This window comes from Fukomys damarensis, unplaced genomic scaffold (genome assembly GCF_012274545.1).
Source record: "Fukomys damarensis isolate Sample0158 unplaced genomic scaffold, DMR_v1.0_HiC HiC_scaffold_9, whole genome shotgun sequence".
Lineage (NCBI taxonomy): Eukaryota > Metazoa > Chordata > Mammalia > Rodentia > Bathyergidae > Fukomys > Fukomys damarensis.
In genome coordinates this window covers 29188984-29205701 of record NW_022900921.1, presented here as the reverse complement: position 1 = coordinate 29205701, position 16718 = coordinate 29188984, and the positions used below count along the sequence as shown (strand labels likewise).

Below are 16718 nucleotides of genomic sequence, written 5' to 3'. Positions count from 1 at the left end.
TGGGAATCTGACATGAGAAGTATTGCTAAGACCTAGGGCAAGATACTTCTAGCTGCAGGCCTAAATGGAATTTTAGGTGGTCAGGGTGTGCAGGACAGAGGCCTTCTGAGTCCATGCAGGGGTGCGGTGTGCAGCATCCCAGCTGTGCATGAGGAAGGGCCCTCCCCTTCTTTGCTGTGGGCTTTGGTTTTCTCTCATTCCATGATCTTCCATGCCAATTCTGCTTGTAAAATCTTCTGTTTTAAAAGTGAGTTTTTCAAAAAAGCGAGTTTTAAAAATTACTTGTTGACATCTACACAGTCCTTTCTCAGTGCTACCACCTGGCCTTGCTGCTCTTCCTCCAGCAACAACCCATGGCCTTCCATCCAGGGTTAGTCTTGGGGCCTATTAGGGAAAAACAAGTGGCATTTCCTTTGCTGATCTGAGCCTCTGCTCTGCCATTTCTTGTTTTGCCTGTAAAGGGCATGACAGGAGGAGCACTAAAGTCCTTCCCATTGTTCTACCAGTATCCCATATGTGCAAAGGAAGGTGCATCCCACCAGGCCAGCCAGGGGCTGCTGGCCTTTCACTGGTCCCTTTCCTACCAGTGCTTATGTTTGAACCTCACTAGTGACCCTCAGCACTCTTAATTGGAGGCAGGATGGTGCCATCATGACTAACTCTGCTTATAAAACTGGAGGCCTAGCTGCTAGCAGCAAGCCCATTAGATTTAGCATGCTTCCAATATTTTTGTTTCTCAGAGATATTTTAGAAAATATTTTTTAATTATAAAGAAAAGAATGTTCCTTTTCTACTGCCAGAGATAATCTCTGTTAATCATGCATAATTTAGCAATGGCTTCATATGTGGACAAACAGGGAATTAAACCTCCTAATAGTAGATAGCTTCTGCCCAGATCTTGTGAAGCCAGTTACAGAGCAGAGGCACTATTCAAACTCAGAGCCTAGACTGTTTGTTTAGAGCTATTCTGTTAGCACCCCAAGACACTGCCCGTAAATTGCTCCTCCTCTAGTTTCTCTTAGTACCTTAACCTATACCCCAGGGATAGTGCAGACTGTCGTTCCTCAAAAAAATAGGTTATATCATAGAAGTGTCGGTGTCAGCTTGAGCAGTGGAATGATTAACTACAGCCCTCACCAAACCCAGACCCTGGAACTGCTTTTGTTGTAGAGCATCGTACACATAGGGAGACAGTTAGACTTTCAGCCTGTGTCCTTAGATATAACAAGGGGGAGGCAAACCCTTGTGGACGTGAAGCTGGAGATGGGCTCCTCTTACAGGAAAAGCTGCATCCTAAAGGACCTATCTAAGCCTGCACAAGTAGGCACAGTCTCCCAGAGAGGCTGGCCACGGTGGGCAGCCAGGGTGCTCAGCACTCTCCTACTAGGTTTGTTTTGAACAGTGGCTGGGAGATTGAGAGATACATTATAGTTCCCAATAAAAATTCTGGCATATCTGTTGGAGTTAGATGGATAAGGCCCTGCCTTCTGGGAGCACCTGCATGCTTCTGAGGTAGACAGAAGCTCTGCTATAATCTTGGCTAAAACTGGTGGAGCCAGGCATGGTGGTGCACATCTATAATCCCACCACTTGGGAGGCTCAGCCAGGAGGATCACTGAGTTTGAGGCCAGCCTGGGCTACACAGTGAGACCTTGTCTCAAAAATAAATAAATAAAAACTCTTGGTGGGGATGCATCCAGATGCCAGCTTTCCAGGGGTGGGGTTGACTCCCTTGCACCCCTCTCTGTGAGGAGAATAAATCCTGAACAGTTTCCTATGTGGATAGCACAGCCTACAGCTGTGTTTCTCCTTGGACACAGGCCTACAGAAAGCACACTGAAGCCAGAGAGTGGGCCTGAGTTTGGCATCCTGTGACATGTGTTTCTGTCTTATCCCTTCCAGCTGCTGTCAGTGCAGGCCATGGCCTACCCGCCAAGTTTGTGATCCACTGTAATAGCCCAGTCTGGGGTGCGGACAAGTGTGAAGAACTTCTGGAAAAGACAGTGAAAAATTGCCTGGCCCTGGCTGATGATAAGAAGCTGAAATCCATCGCATTTCCATCTATTGGCAGTGGCAGGTAGGGGGCACACCTGTTACCATGTTGTCCATCATAGGTATATTTCTCTGCAACCATGACCCATAACTGTGAAACTGTCACTCTGAAGCCTGCTGAGGCTGCCTTCAGGCCTTCCCTCTGGCAGGGACAGAAGCATGAACCAGGGGATGAAAGAAACATTAAACACTGATGAGGGACAGTTGAAGAGATAAGAAGACAAAAGGCCTGAGGATGATACAGAACTTGATTTACAACAGTGAGTATCATTAAAAGGGGATTACAGAGACTGTCTCAGAGAGGGAGTTTTGAAGGACACTAAGGGACACCCCTGCAAGAGTAGTCTTTTAAGAGCAGAGGATGCAGGTAAGGTATTGCTGCACCTACCTTTTCCCTAGATGTTGACTTCCAGATGCCATCGAATAGTATTCAGGTGTCTTTTGGGGTGGTGTTTTAGCCCTGGAGTTGAGTCCTGGCTCAGCTCTTTATGTCATATAAATGCACCCCCAACTCTGTAAAATAGGCATAATCATCTACCCTGTGTATTGTCTCAGGTTTTTCTGGAAGCTAAAAGAACTTTTAGACGGAGAGTATGTTGAGAATGCTGCCATAATATAGGGGCCCATTAGGGCAGTGCTACCTCAGAAATGGGGTCCCACTGCCTATCACTTCTTCAGGGTCTTACCCATTATGGATCTAAGTTACAGGCTTCTGGAAGGCTGGAAATTGAGCCCTGAAACAGAGAAAAGGCCGTTAGAAGCTGCACTTGTTAGCATCTGGAGCCAAGAGGGGCCATGCTGGCGATGCTGTAGTGGAACAGTCTGGATGGAGAACCTGTCACTGCTGCTGGGCCATCCCAGCACCCAAGGAAGGCAGGGCCAAGGGGCAGCAGCAGTGACATATCCTGAGCAACATCCTTAGGCCAACACCACACATGAGGAAAGCTACTTTTTCCCTAACACTTGCTTTTCACATTCACAAAGGGCACAGAAAGTGGCCCTGTTTTGTTCCATTAGGGAGTCCCTAATTCTGCCAAGCATTCTGTGCTTCAAGTGGTAGCCCCAGCCCCAGCTCTGAGTGGACTTCCTGTCATGTTGCTCAGAAGGCCTTGTCCACAGGCAGGTACTGCCACCATTCCCCCATGGCTCGTTCTGTGTGGCCCAGGCAGTCACACATCATCATTAGGACCCAGAAAAGGACCCCACTGGAGGAGCTCTGTGGCTGCACCTGACCCTGCTGCTCTGGAGCCTTTCACTGCCTCCACTAGCAAGCAGCACAGGGATAGGATAAGGGCTTCCCCCGCCATTCCTTCCTGGCCCAGCCCATGGTGTGAGGGGGCTGTTACTGTGGCAGGAAGGTTCCTTAGCAGAAACGAAGTGAAAGGGCAAGCCTACACCAAAGCTTCTGCACAGTGTGCTCAGCTGCACCACCAGTGTGGGGACGAATTGGGGGATTCCTGCTCACATTCCTGTTGTTTTGGGTGGCCATCTACATTTCCAGTCCCTGAACATCCTTATCCTAGTCTCTCATCAGAACCATACATAGACCATCATTTAAAAACTCAATACCATTTAAATGCACATCAAAAGCTAACAGAGATGGGACATCTGAAAGGTCTTTCAGTCAGCTCAAAGAGCACATGGTATTCGCAAGGTGGTCAGCAAGCATCCAGTGACTCAACTTTCCCCAGAGGTATGGAGATGTTATAGTGCCAGGGTGAGTCCCACAGTATATTTAAAACCATTTTTTTACTTTTACAAAATGGATCAAAGCTTAAGTGGCCATATTTCTGCTTCTCCCACCTTCTCATCCTCCCCAGAGGTTTATCCTTTGGCAGTGTGCTGAGTGACCTTTTATAAATGAATCAACCTTTCTGTACCCTAACCTTCCTTAACAACAAGTGAGGCCTTAGGGACTACCTTTCCTCACAGATGGCTCTGAGGCTCAGTTAATTAGTGCTTTGGATGCGCTTTGATCTACTCTGATGAAAGGTGCTTCCGAAGAGCGAGGCAATAGGACCCTTTATTGGAGGTAATAATTTCACGCTCTTTCATATGGCTATTGGGAAAATTTTAATTGAAGCATAAAAGTAATTCCCATGAAAGAGCATCTGTTATTACAAACTTATTTACATTTTTCATGGAATAAAAAGTTTTAAAAAATAATCAGTTGAAGGCTTTTAAGAGGGCAAAATGCCAAAGGCAGCACATGTGCCATGCTCCCTGGGCTCACATCTGTCAGGCAGACCCTGTCACACAGCCGTGGAAACAGCTGCCCTCCCTTTCATGAGGAAAGAATGGGATTACACCAGAGCCGGCCAGTAAATCACAGGGGGTTAGGAGGGGAAATAAAACTGCTTGTTTGTGGCATCCAGTGTCTCTGGCATAAAAGTCATGCTGAATTTAAACAGTATAAATGCAAACATGGACAGGAATAGGGATCACTTTCTCTAGGGGAGGCCCTGCCTCTCCCAATGTGAAGGCCCGACAGGACCCTGATTAGGTGCTGTTTGCTTTCTCAGTCTGTCTGTCCTGCCTGGGGGCAGATGAGACCCCCACTCCCTTGTAACCATGGCCATTCTAGTCACAGCATTTATGGACACCCTACTGAACACGCTCTGTTTGACACTGGGAGACAGGCCTCTCCAGAGCAGTATGTAGGGAATAGCTATTTGGGGGATCTTTCAGTAAACTTTGCTTGGAGTGCCCAGCAGGGCTGGAGGAGCTCGAACCTTTCCTTGGGTACATATCCTGGGAGGACAGCCATCCCCTGTACATCCCTCAGTCATCTCAGAGCAGGCTGACCCAAGAGGACATCACACTGAAAGCCTTTGGGACCCCTTACACTCATCTAGGGAAAAACTATTCTGGACACAACTGGCATGACTTCAAGGGCAGCTCGGACCTGGCTTTAGTCTGCTCAAAATAAGGCCTGAGCAGGGAGAAGTGTGATCAAGGCTCAGACCGTGTGCTAGAAGAAACAGTCTGGCTCCCAAAGAACTGAAAACAGAAACAACGCACAGGACAGGCTGGGGCTGATGGTAGCCACGGCAGCACCCTCCTCATGAAGTATATACCCTCAAAGGAACTATTTTCAGTGAAGAACATTGATGCTCCAGGGCTGGGGCTGATGGTAGCCACGGCAGCACCCTCCTCATGAAGTATATACCCTCAAAGGAACTATTTTCAGTGAAGAACATTGATGCTCCAGGGAAGCTGGGATTCAAACCCAAATCTGATTCTGCCATTTACCCTCTCACTGTATGGCATCTGTTATCTTTGAAAGGCAGACTCTGCAGCCAGAGGGCAAGTGACTGTCACAGACCATATACCTGAGCTGGAGAGGAAGACAGAGAGACCTAGCTAAGCAGTAATGGCTATTCAGACAGACTGTGTTTATGCAACTAATCAGGGAACCCAGCCAGCCAGAAGCCAAAGATGAACAAGCAGTCAGGAGGTTCTCCCAAGTCAGTCAGCATGTCAGCACCATACGAGGGAGCCTATACTGTGCCACTGCATGCAGCAGTCAGGGAATACAGCTCCAAAACACTGGGCACTGTAGATTGGAAAGCACGGTCTGGGGGCCTGAGGCCAGCATTGTTAGTAGCATTACAGTGACAATAACAGTCACCCAGGCACAGCTGCCACAGTCAGGGCCTGGGGTAGGGTGGCTGTGCTGCACTGTTAGGCTTTAAAAAGACTCTTAGAGACCATTCACTTAAAAGAGGCGGCGCATGCTGTGCTTAATGGATGATTTCATACTCTGCCTCTCTTGTTCCTGAACAAGATGGGATCAGGTACAGACACAGGGCTGCTACTCAGTTCCTGTGTGGCACCGGGAACTCCAGCACTCCTAATTGCTCTGCTTCTCTGCCCTGGGATAGTAGAGCTGTCTGGCCAGCTGGACATCAGAGCAAAGATGGGACTAGCTTGCCCAGGCCACTGCGTGGGGCCCCATTTTAGCACACACGAGAGCATCTTATGCATTCCACTGTATTACAGATGCATCTAACTGAGGCAGCTAGGAAACATTTAGGGGCCTACCTGAAAACATCAGGAAAGCCATTGCCTTTGCCATTGCTTTCTGGCTAGCAGCCTGCATGGTTCTGAGCACCCAGTCTCATGCTACTTGCTTATGTTGTGGTTTCCTAGGATAGGGATGGCCTCAAACAGAATTTTCTACAAACAAATTCAGATTCATAAACTCCCAACAGCAGCCTTGAAGGTTTGGCACCTTCTGCCAGAAGGTCAGCCTCTTAACAGGAGGTCACACTGGTATGGGTACTCCTGATCTAAAACCTTCAATCCTTACCTTCCTCTCCTCTTACGGGATATTACTGTATGAGCCCTACTTGTAAAATCCATCCTGGATCTGCATAGGACCGTGGTTCTCAGAGTGGTCCCCAGACCTATGGGATCAGAAACTGCAGGTAGAGCCCATCAAGCTGTGTTCCAACGAGCCCTCCATGTCTCTGGTGCTGGCTGGAGTGTGAGATCTATGACATAAGGGGCAGAAAAGATTATTCCCTCATAGAAAGTCTCCCACCTTTTTCAGAAGACTAGAGAGTCTGTGTCAAAAGTGCTGAGCCCAGGCAGGCGTGACTGGAGTACTCTAGGTACTCCTTGAAAGCTCTCAAGCCTTCCACTCAGCAGGGAAGAATGGGCCAGGGTCACACCGTCTCCCATCACACCATAGCCCGGAACTTAAAGTTAGAGCTGCAGTGGGTGGGCAGACACAGACATAAGCTGGGCCCATTAGGTCACATGACACACTGCTATTCTGCATAGTTCCCTCCCTTGTCCCAGATTACCTGTGCAGGTATGATGCAGGACAGGCAGGAAGATACCCTTACCGCGGGAGTGTGGAGCTGGCAGAGCGCGGCTCCTCACAGCTCCTCACAGCTCTCAGTCCTGGTGCATCTAGGTAATGTTCACAGGCAGAGGACCACCGACCACAGATGTCCCCGCCTTCTCTTAGCTCCCACACAGGCTGTGGCAGCACATGGGAGCCCAGCCACAACTGGACATAACTTACACTGCTGGGAGGAGACTCCCCAAGGGAAGATCAAGTTTACTTTCTCCAGCAGCTGTGGCAGGCTGAGCAGTTACATCTGAGAATAGGCATGGGTGCCAGAGTCAAGCTACCCACACTCATCAAAGCTTTCATCCTGCACAGTCCCCATCTCCCTCTAGTTGGGCTCACCTGTTTGTCTCAAGCCACCACCTTCTCTTGGGAGAAGGCTAGAAGGTTTTGAGAGCTCTGCGCCATTCTTCTCTTGGCTGCCTTGTGTGCCCTGACTCTCTGCACATGGACTGGGGAGTATCTGTCTATGAAGGAGCCCCGACCCTAGGTAACACCCCATTAAATGCCCTTAGGCTGGGAACGTGCACTGGGCAACACCCCTTGTCCTGTAAGAAGGTGCTCCATTCTTGAAACATCCACAAGTTCCATTGTCTTCACTGGAGCTGTGGGTGAAGCTCTGTACAATTCACAGCAAATCACAGCACAGGTTTCTCCTGTGGGCACACACCGTTCTCAGCACTGATAGCTGTGGAATGCTCATAGCTCTCCAGGGAACCAACCAGTGCTTTAAAACTGAAACAAATTCTCCCTGCACCTGTTTGCAAACCTTTCTACCCGGCCACCTAATAGAGGGGACCAGCCCAAATGGCAGGCTGTCCCCTCACTTCAGATTCCAGTAGGTTCACAGGCTCAGGCAGACTGATGACTAGATGTGCCCGTGAACAGAGAAATCCCTGTGGGCCCAAACCCTCACCCTCAGTATGATTAACTGCATAATGGGATCATAAGGTACTGGAATCCATGGCCACTGGCTTGAAGTCCAGATTATTTCCACCAGAACAGGCAAGCTGCCTCGTTTTTGCCACTTTCCTTGGGGTGCCCTGGGTTGTTAGTGTTGACTGGGAGCAGCCTCAGGCACATACAGATCCACAAGTGCTAAACCTCTCAGTCCTGAGTTCACGTTCCATTTAAATTCTGACCTCCTACCTTCCAGCATTGCTAGGTACTTCAGGTTATCACATACATGGGTTCCAGTACATTTGGAGACTTGGATGATGTCCCAGAAATGAAAAGGCTACCCAGCCCTGAGTAGTTCTATCCCTACAGCTCCTGATGCCCTGGCATTTAGGGTGGCACCAGCTAGTGTGTGCTGGGGGGTGGATTCTAGGCCAGCAGCCATTGCAGTCATGAAATCTAAAGGTTGGTGTAAAAGGAGTCACCTTTCTGTGTGTGGGGACAGCAGTCAGTACCTTCCCAAAGAACTTCCAGCCATTTCTGGAGCTGACACCCAGTGGGAGCACCAGGAGCCCTGGCTGTGTGGTCCAGGAATAGCACTAGTGGCAGGGATGATGGGAAAAGCTTGCACTGCCCTTGGACAATTTAAATGCTCATGACAAAGCGCCCTCCTCCTCCTTGCTGGCTGCCTTTCAGAAAACCTCCTGGTGTCAGAAGCATGCTGCTCACTCTACCGCATAACACAGCTCTCCGCCATTGCCTGTCCTCCATTTCTTGGGCACTGAGTTTCCTCACACCTGTGCACAAGCAGCTCAGTGGGCACTGGTCCAGTCTTGAGGCCTCTTGTGGAAGAGGGTGCAGGGAAGGGCAGTGCCCCCATCATTGTGACTGCCTGGCTGCTTAGTGTCTGCTTTCTCTCCGCAGGAATGGCTTCCCAAAGCAAACAGCAGCCCAGCTCATTCTGAAGGCCATCTCCAGTTACTTTGTGTCCACGATGTCCTCCTCCATCAAAACAGTGTACTTCGTGCTCTTTGACAGTGAGAGTATAGGCATCTACGTGCAGGAAATGGCCAAGCTGGATGCCAACTAGGCTGAAGAACTCCAGAACCAGCCCATGCTGTTCCCCCGCCTCTGATTCAAAAGAAAAAAAAAATCCCCCCCCCTTCACTTTTACTGGGAGGCGAGAGCCCTTTCATTTTCAATTTTGCTCATCTAGGGAAAATAAGGTTTTGGTTTCCAGTTTAATTGTTTTTGACCTTCTAAAATGTTTTTACGTTAGCACTGATAGTTGGCATTACTGTTGTTAAGCACTGTGTTCCAGACCGTGTCTGACTTAGTGTAACCTAGGAGATTTTATAGTTTTATTTTAATGAAATCCTGTTTTGACACAGAGCAGTGGGAAGAACGGTCCCTTTTACACGTCGCAGAAGCCAGGAAACCCTGTCTGTAACCTTGTGTTGTGGTGCTTTATTGTACACCCAGTGGCGTTCTTTTTACTATAATTTTTTTTTCCTCAGAAGAAAAATCATGAATTTGCAACAGACCTAATTTTTGTTTACTTTTTGTCTTAATGATGGATTTGAAAATGAAAGATTTAAAAGGCAGAATAGAATCTGTTCTTAATTATATTTGCAATTTGGAATTTGTGTGAATTGATTTAGTAAAATGTTAAACTGTTGTTGCGACGGCATGTTTCAAGTTATTGTGCTTATGAGTGACAAGTCTTAGTCCACTTCCCTGGTCACAGGATGAGGGGGGCAAGCAGCCCACCCCTCAGGAGGCTGCACAGTGGCAGTGGGTTAGGGGCCATCCACTGGCCCCCAGGGGTTTGTAGAGAATTCACATAGAGTCTGTCCTGCCAGTCTTATGACTATAGGCAAATGTTACCCCATTCACAGATAAGGAAGGGAAGGTCCCAAAAGCCAGTGGCAGGCCGGTATTCACATAGCCCAAAGCTCCACCCACCCATCTGGCCCCTCAGCCAATCTTTGTGACTCATGATTGGGCTTGGGAGTCCAGGGCCACTTGCCAAATGGAGCTGCAGAAACCGTATACTCTGTGCTGGTACTGCTGGGCCAGTCATCTCTGCAGCACAAGGTGCCTGGAGGGGGGCCCCAGCAGTTTTGCAGAGGCAGGCTGCCACCCCTGCCAAGCTCCCCAGGATGTGCCTCAGCTTTTGCATGCCCTCTTACAGCCCACCTGCTTAGGCTTATAGTGTATTGAGAGATCCCAGCAAAACCAGAGTAGCTAAAATACATTAGCAGGGTGGGGGATTTAGCTCAGTGGTGCCATCACCTGCCTTGCAGTGCAAGGTCTGAGTTCAATCCCTGGTACCAAAAAACAAAAACAAAAAACTCTAAAATACATTAGCAAACAGACACTTTTTACTTCAAAAAGTACTTGTGCCTTAATCTAAATTTGTCCAAAATGCACAGAAGCCTTCTTCCATCTTCAAAAAGTGCTCCCTTCAAAAGCAGACTGAACAGGAAGAAATACGTAGTACCCTACAGAGCATGAATGCACACTTTTCCTAAAGTGGGCCTCCTGAGGTGAGAACAGAAAGCAGCAAATGTACAGCACACATCCCACAGTGGGCTGTTCGCACGTGAAAGTTCTAAAACATTTGCCAACTCTAGAATATCATACAACCCATCTTTTATAGTGAAAAGGCAACCACTTCTAACTCAAATCAAAAATGATCTTTCCAAATTTGCTCAAGTGTCGGGTGTTACTAAGAATCTTAAATTTCTTTTTTTTTTTACAAAATCTTTGCTGGGTCTAGATCATGTATTCCCATTTCTTGATTAGACTATGGGAAGAGATGGGAAACCCCCTGGCATTGATTCTTTTTAGAGGATGTATCTTAAAATTATACCACTTCATAATAATTTCAGGGAGCTGTTTCCCTGGACAAACCATACCACCATCCAAAGAGAATTTTTTTACAGGTAGACCCTGCAGGGAGGGTGAAGGGCAAACAAGGGCTACCATTAGCTGGTGATGCTGGTATTTGTGCTGTGCCAGGCACCGTACAAGTCCCTCACGGGCATCATTTCATTTTCTGTTTGCAATAACACTTTAAGGCAGGTCTATCTTTAGATACATTTTACAGCTGAGAATACTGAGGCTGAGAGATGATACTTGCCGGTGACCACATTGCTAACAAGTGATACACAGATTAGAACAGTGATACAGAGCTCCTGAAGGATTGCTAATCAGCAACAAGAGAGTCCATTTGACCTTGGTGGTAATTCTGACTCAAATTCTGAAACATCCATCTCAAGCCCCCCTATTGAACATCTAGAAGGAAGTAAGGTTTAAATGGCTTCTCAGTGAAACTGCATTTCCTTTGGAGAAATACCATGGAGGCAAATGCTGTATTTTTCAAAGATCTTCCACTAGATGTCGCTCAAAGGATTGGGAAGTATTTTAGAGAAAAAGCCAGTTTCTGCTCTTCCTTATGATTTCACAAAAGAATAAATTTCATTTGTCAGGCTTTGCATAAAGTTTTCATGCTCCTGAGATGAGGGCGCATTTGAAGAAACACTTTTCAGTGAAAGAGGCCTCAAATCGCCTGGGATTCCCATCATGTTTACACCACCCAGTTAGATTTTCAAACTGATCAAAAATTGCTCTCTGACATCAGCCTTATACTTAAAGGAGAGGACAAACTCATTACATTTTAAAATGAGTTCAACTGCAAAGAATCTCATAAAATGCATACATGCCTCTAATTCCAAAGAAAAGTTTGCAATTTACCAAGAATGAAATTATTTTGAGGGAGGAAACCCTGTGGAATCTCGAGCTTAGTGTTCCGCCCGGCCCTTCCCTTTGCCCTGAGTTGTGTGCAGACAGCCTGATAGGTGTTGCTGTGAAGCAGAGACCCCTTCCTCCTCTGACAGTGGCCACAGGCAACAATACCTGCTCCCATTTGTTTCCGGAGAACAGTCCTTGTCCTCAGCTGCTGGGCTCTTCTCTGAATAATCCAGATTTTCTCAGCACATCTCCATGAGCCTCTTTAAATTACATCTGAGGGGCTGGGAATTTAGCTCAGTGGTGCTGCTGCCTGCCTCATAAGCACAAGGTCCTTAGTTTGATCTTCGGTGCCAAAAAGAAGTTACATAAATTACACCTGAGATCCAACAGCCCTGTGGCTCCAACTGGGACTAAACTGACAATAATAACCACTCTGTGTGTGTGTCCTCTATTTACATGCATCACTTCATTTATTCTCATGGCAACCCTGTGAGGAGTGTGACATTATCTCTTTTATAGCAGAGGAAACCACAACACAGAGGTAAAGCATATTCCCCCAGGACAACCTCTGTATTAGGTGGAGCTGATATTTGAACCCAGATCTTATTACAACCAGGGCTCTCCCCACCCTCCCTGGAGCTGGATTCTCATTTGGTATCTGTTCTCTAGTATTCTGTTCTCTAGTTAGGCAGTGTCTGTTGCCTAGTCACTGACAGGGCCTGTGTGGCTGCCCTTGGGGGTATAAACAGCCTATTGGATGGAAGATGAACAGAAATGTGCATTCAAATAGTACAGCAGTCAGCTGGAGTTAAGTGCTTAGTATGAACGAGGCCTTGGGCTGTGGGCCTCCAATAAAGGCAGATCAGACAACATCTCTGTCCAATGACAGAGGCTTAGAGCAGGATGTTCTGCTCATTGGTTCAGAGGGTTCTGTGAGAGTCTTCTGGAGCAAATAATCTAATGCTAGACTTTGTAGGAAAGGCTGGGACCTTCCATGCCAAGAGAGCAAAGTAACGGGCAACAAATAGCAAGCTGGCACATAGGCTGCTCCCCCAGCCCCACCTAGGGAGTTCCCAGTGTTCCCTCTGCTGAGAATCCCTGGTTTTCAGTCTGGCTGTGCTCCCAGCCTCCAGCCTGAGCATTTGGAGATGTCGAATCGTGGACTAATCTGTTTGGCAGAATTTCTCCCTCCCATTCGAGGTCAGATGGCTGTATATAATCACAGCTACAGCTAGCCCTGACAGACAAACTAGCTTACACTAAAACACGAAGGAAAAAATTGGTTTAAAAAAAAAAGAGACACTAATTTCTAGAATCCCAACTCTCCTAATCCCAGGGCCCTAGGCTGTCCATGCCTGTCCTTTCGTGGGAGACAGGATCCCTATCTGGTCCAGGCTGGGCGGGTGCAGGCAAACCAAGCCTCTCATTTCCTTATTTTGTCACTCAGGCTGCAGCATCAGTCACCCTGGTCCTAAGAGGATGGTTTGGCCGACTTACTCTTTAGGTATTGTGATGTTTAATTTTCACCGACAGCTCTACTGGCCAGCATTATTTTGGGAGCTGGCCTTGGTGCCACCTTTGAGAGATCGACCTAAAAAGTCGCTGGGGTAGGAAGGGGTCATGGGAACCCACTCCCCGCGCCCCGTGAGAAGAAAGGGAAATGCTTGATGGCTAGGGGCGAGGCCGCCTATTCTTGGGCTTTTGTTCTATTTATAACCTGGCCTGTTGTATTTGCTTCTGGGGGTGTGGATATCAAAATATTATCACGTGATCCTGACAGGCGAGGCAATAATGCTGCTCATTAATCCCCAGCTGCTCACCACCCTCCATGCTCCTGGCAAAGGTGTGTAAATAGATTGGCCTTTCCCTGACCCCTGAAAAGCAACCCAGCCCCAGCTACTTTGTCAAACTCAGGGACCAGTGTGTCTTAGAAACTGCCTCAGCTATAGGAGGCACTGCCCTTCCCTTCCTCTGCTCCTTCCTCAGCAACTGCCCCACACCAGGCACACACACACCCTCACGTACACAGGAGGAGACTCCAGAACACTGTTGGCAGAGGGCAGAATTCAGGAACATGCAAATAAATATCCAACGTGAGCAGAAATCTGGGGCCTGTCTCCTATAACACATAGCTAAAATTTCTCCTTGAGAGGTCCTCCTGGGACTATCTACAGATCTGCCAACAGCCCCCTCTGGAGTACTTAGAACATGTCACCTGGGACTCCTACTAGGGTCTGCCAGACAGCAGCCATGCTGCACAACGACTACACACACACACACACACACACGCACACACACACACACAATGTCAGTGTGTATGCCTTGCACACACTCAGCAAGTCCTGTGCTCTCTGCCAAGCTCTCTGATGGTCTTGCTGGGCAGAGGACAGAAACTACCCAATGTCACAGGTTAAAGGTCACCAATGGCTTCAGGTTTATAACATCAGCTTTAGGGGGACTAAAAGTTTAGAATCCCAAGATGACACCCTATGTAACTTGTGCCCAAATCCTGAAACCACAGAGATGATCCCTATGCAGGATAAGAGCCCTAGAATACACAGGAGGAAGTCACATGGGTCTTTCTGGCAGGAGCCCCTTCTGGCTCTGAGCCCTTCTTGGGTGGGTGACTTTGATACCAACACCAGCAGCTGTCCCATTACCTCCCCTCTAACCATTCATGAACCTGGACTGCTGAGCAAGAGCCCCAGCTCCTTCTGACACAGGCTGATGGCATGTACCCTGCTGACCACCAGGGTTCTCTTAAATTGGACCCCAGGCGTGACCTTCTCAGCATGTCTGCCTGTGTACTCCCTGGCCAGGCTGACTGGGAAACCTGATATTTCTATACCTTGAAACAACAAGGTTTCTTAAGCTTAAGAGAATAAATTAGAGTTGAGTTCAAGTAGGCTCAGCTGCAGTGGATGGGCAAATTGATTTGCTTCCCATCTGGGAGATTAAATTCCACTGCCCCAAAATGGCAGCAGGGTAATGAGCTGTCAGTCAAACATTGCAAGCCAGGGCCCGGTACATAATTGAAACCCAGCAGCCCCTCATTAGGTTCCATGGAAGTCCTGGCTATGGAGTCCCACCTTGAGAGGCCTCACTCCCTCACCAGAGTGCACTTGGCCCTGAGTCTCCATTCCAGGAAACACCATCTCTGGCAAGCACTGAGCTAACTTTAAGGAACTTCCACTGAGCTCACAGTATGCAAAATACATTTGTCCACAGTCACTGACAGACCACTAGACTCTATGGGCAAATGCAAACAACTGGGAGGATGTTGACAGCTTCCATTAGGATTGCACCTAGAGACACTGCTGCCCAGGAGGTCCTTGCCTCTGTGTCCCATGCCTGCTTATGCATGTCCCCAGGCACCTCAGGGCCTTTCAAAGGCAGAGTCCCCCAAACCATCAGCACAGTCCACTCAACCCTTCACAACGTCCAGTGCGCATTTGCATACACACATGTACACACACAGTGCCCAAAGCTGTAGTATCAGTGTCTCCACTTTACAGACAAGGAAACTTAAGCCTGAGGATGCTGGGAAGCTGGCTCCTAACCCCTCCAGAGGCCTGGGAAGGGAAAAAGGCTGGGCACTCTTTCCCGCCTCGTCAAACATCTGCCTTATCTCTTCACATGTCCTTATCCTGTAGGGCCACTCATGCCTTGAATTCAGCTCTTAGAACATCCTGGTTCCTCACCTTGTTCAGTCCGGCAGGTTCCACAGTTAGACATACCCTCCATCTCCTCTAGGAAGCCTTCCTTGACTTTGCCATCTGGACAAGGTACCCTCTCATCCACCCTGCACACTTATAGCCACAGCACTGTGTCTACCAGACAACTGTCTGGTGTTTACATAGCTAGAACACACTTAGAGCCATGTTGCATGCATTCCCCAAACCCTCTGGCCCAATCCCTATAGTAGACTCTGGGGACATAGGAGTGGGCAAGTGAAGGAGATCCTGCCCTCTACAAAGTCATGGCAGTGCCTGAGCACCTGCTACACCTTCATGCCTCACCCAGAGGGCCTGCAGCAGGGTGAGGCTCCCTCTTGGTGACTGCATGAATCACTGCTAGGAATCAAAGGCCAGGTGGCAGGCAATGGGCTTGACTCAGAGAGGAGTTAGGGCCTGTTGGGAATGTGGTGTCCTCGAGGATATTCCTGACACGATAGCCCTGAAGAACTTAACCTAGGGTGACGGCCAGGGGTAACACATCTCACTTCACATGAGAATATGGTGGCTTTAGTTGAGTCTGATGTTGGTACAGAGCCCCAACTCAGCCCCTTCTTGGCACACTGCTAACTGCAGCACAGATCTCGTGGCATCTGGTGAGTCTGCTCTGCCTGGCTCCAGATTTGGAAAGAGAATGGGTGTGGGACCTTTTGGGTCTAAACCTATACTACTAGTAAAGGAGAGGACAATGGAAAACGTTTGCAGAAGGGACTTTGGAGTCGTGTAGCAGGGAGCCCTTGCCTGTGTACCAGGGAGCTTGGGTGGACATATCATACAGGCCACAGTATTGGCCATAGGATATTTCTTGGTAGGCCACTATTAGCCTATCCCGGTCATACTACACACACACACACACACACTGGCATCAGGAAGCTCCTTTTCCTAGAACAACCCTGTGACACCCAAGGCCTATGATTACCAGCACAGGATAGGCAGCCCTTCTGGGTTCTCCATATGCCCCTGACTGGAAGTAGGTCCCACCCTCTGCTGCCCAGTCCATTACAGCACCAAGCAGAGTCAGAATAATGGCAGCAGGACCATTAAGGAGCCCACTGAGAGAGGCAGAGGCATCTGCTACCTCCACTCTGGGACATAAAACCACAGTAACAATGCAAGAGATGTGGCTAGTAGCAGTGATGTAAACGCTGTAGATGGAGGAACACAGTATTCCACTAAATCCTCCCAAAAACCTCTGCAAAGTGAACCCTAGATCTCCATTTCCTAGGTAAATTTGGATCAGAGAAGCAAAGAACTTACCCAGGCCATACAGCAAGAAATTCACTAAACAAGCATTCATAGCAAAGAATGACTAACCCCTGACATAAGCTCTTTATTCTAATATTCTGCCTCCCGCTGGCCTTGAAAGTATCTTTTCCCATTTTACAGATGAAGATAAATGAGGAGACAGGATCAGCACT

General features: G+C 48.3%; 1 protein-coding gene across 4 annotated transcripts in view; it reads left to right on the top strand.

Moving 5' to 3' along the window:
- Positions 1 to 9081, top strand: part of LOC104855290 (core histone macro-H2A.1) — a 59543-nt gene extending 50462 nt beyond the window's left edge. For all 4 annotated transcript variants that reach the window (XM_010614087.1, XM_010614085.1, XM_010614086.1 and 1 more), the window contains exons 7-8: positions 1903 to 2077; positions 8735 to 9081. In XM_010614087.1, coding sequence (XP_010612389.1) covers positions 1903 to 2077; positions 8735 to 8900 — 341 coding nt within the window. In that variant the 3' untranslated portion in view covers positions 8901 to 9081. The remainder of the gene's footprint in view (positions 1 to 1902; positions 2078 to 8734) is intronic.
- The last annotated feature ends 7637 nt before the right edge of the window (positions 9082 to 16718 follow it).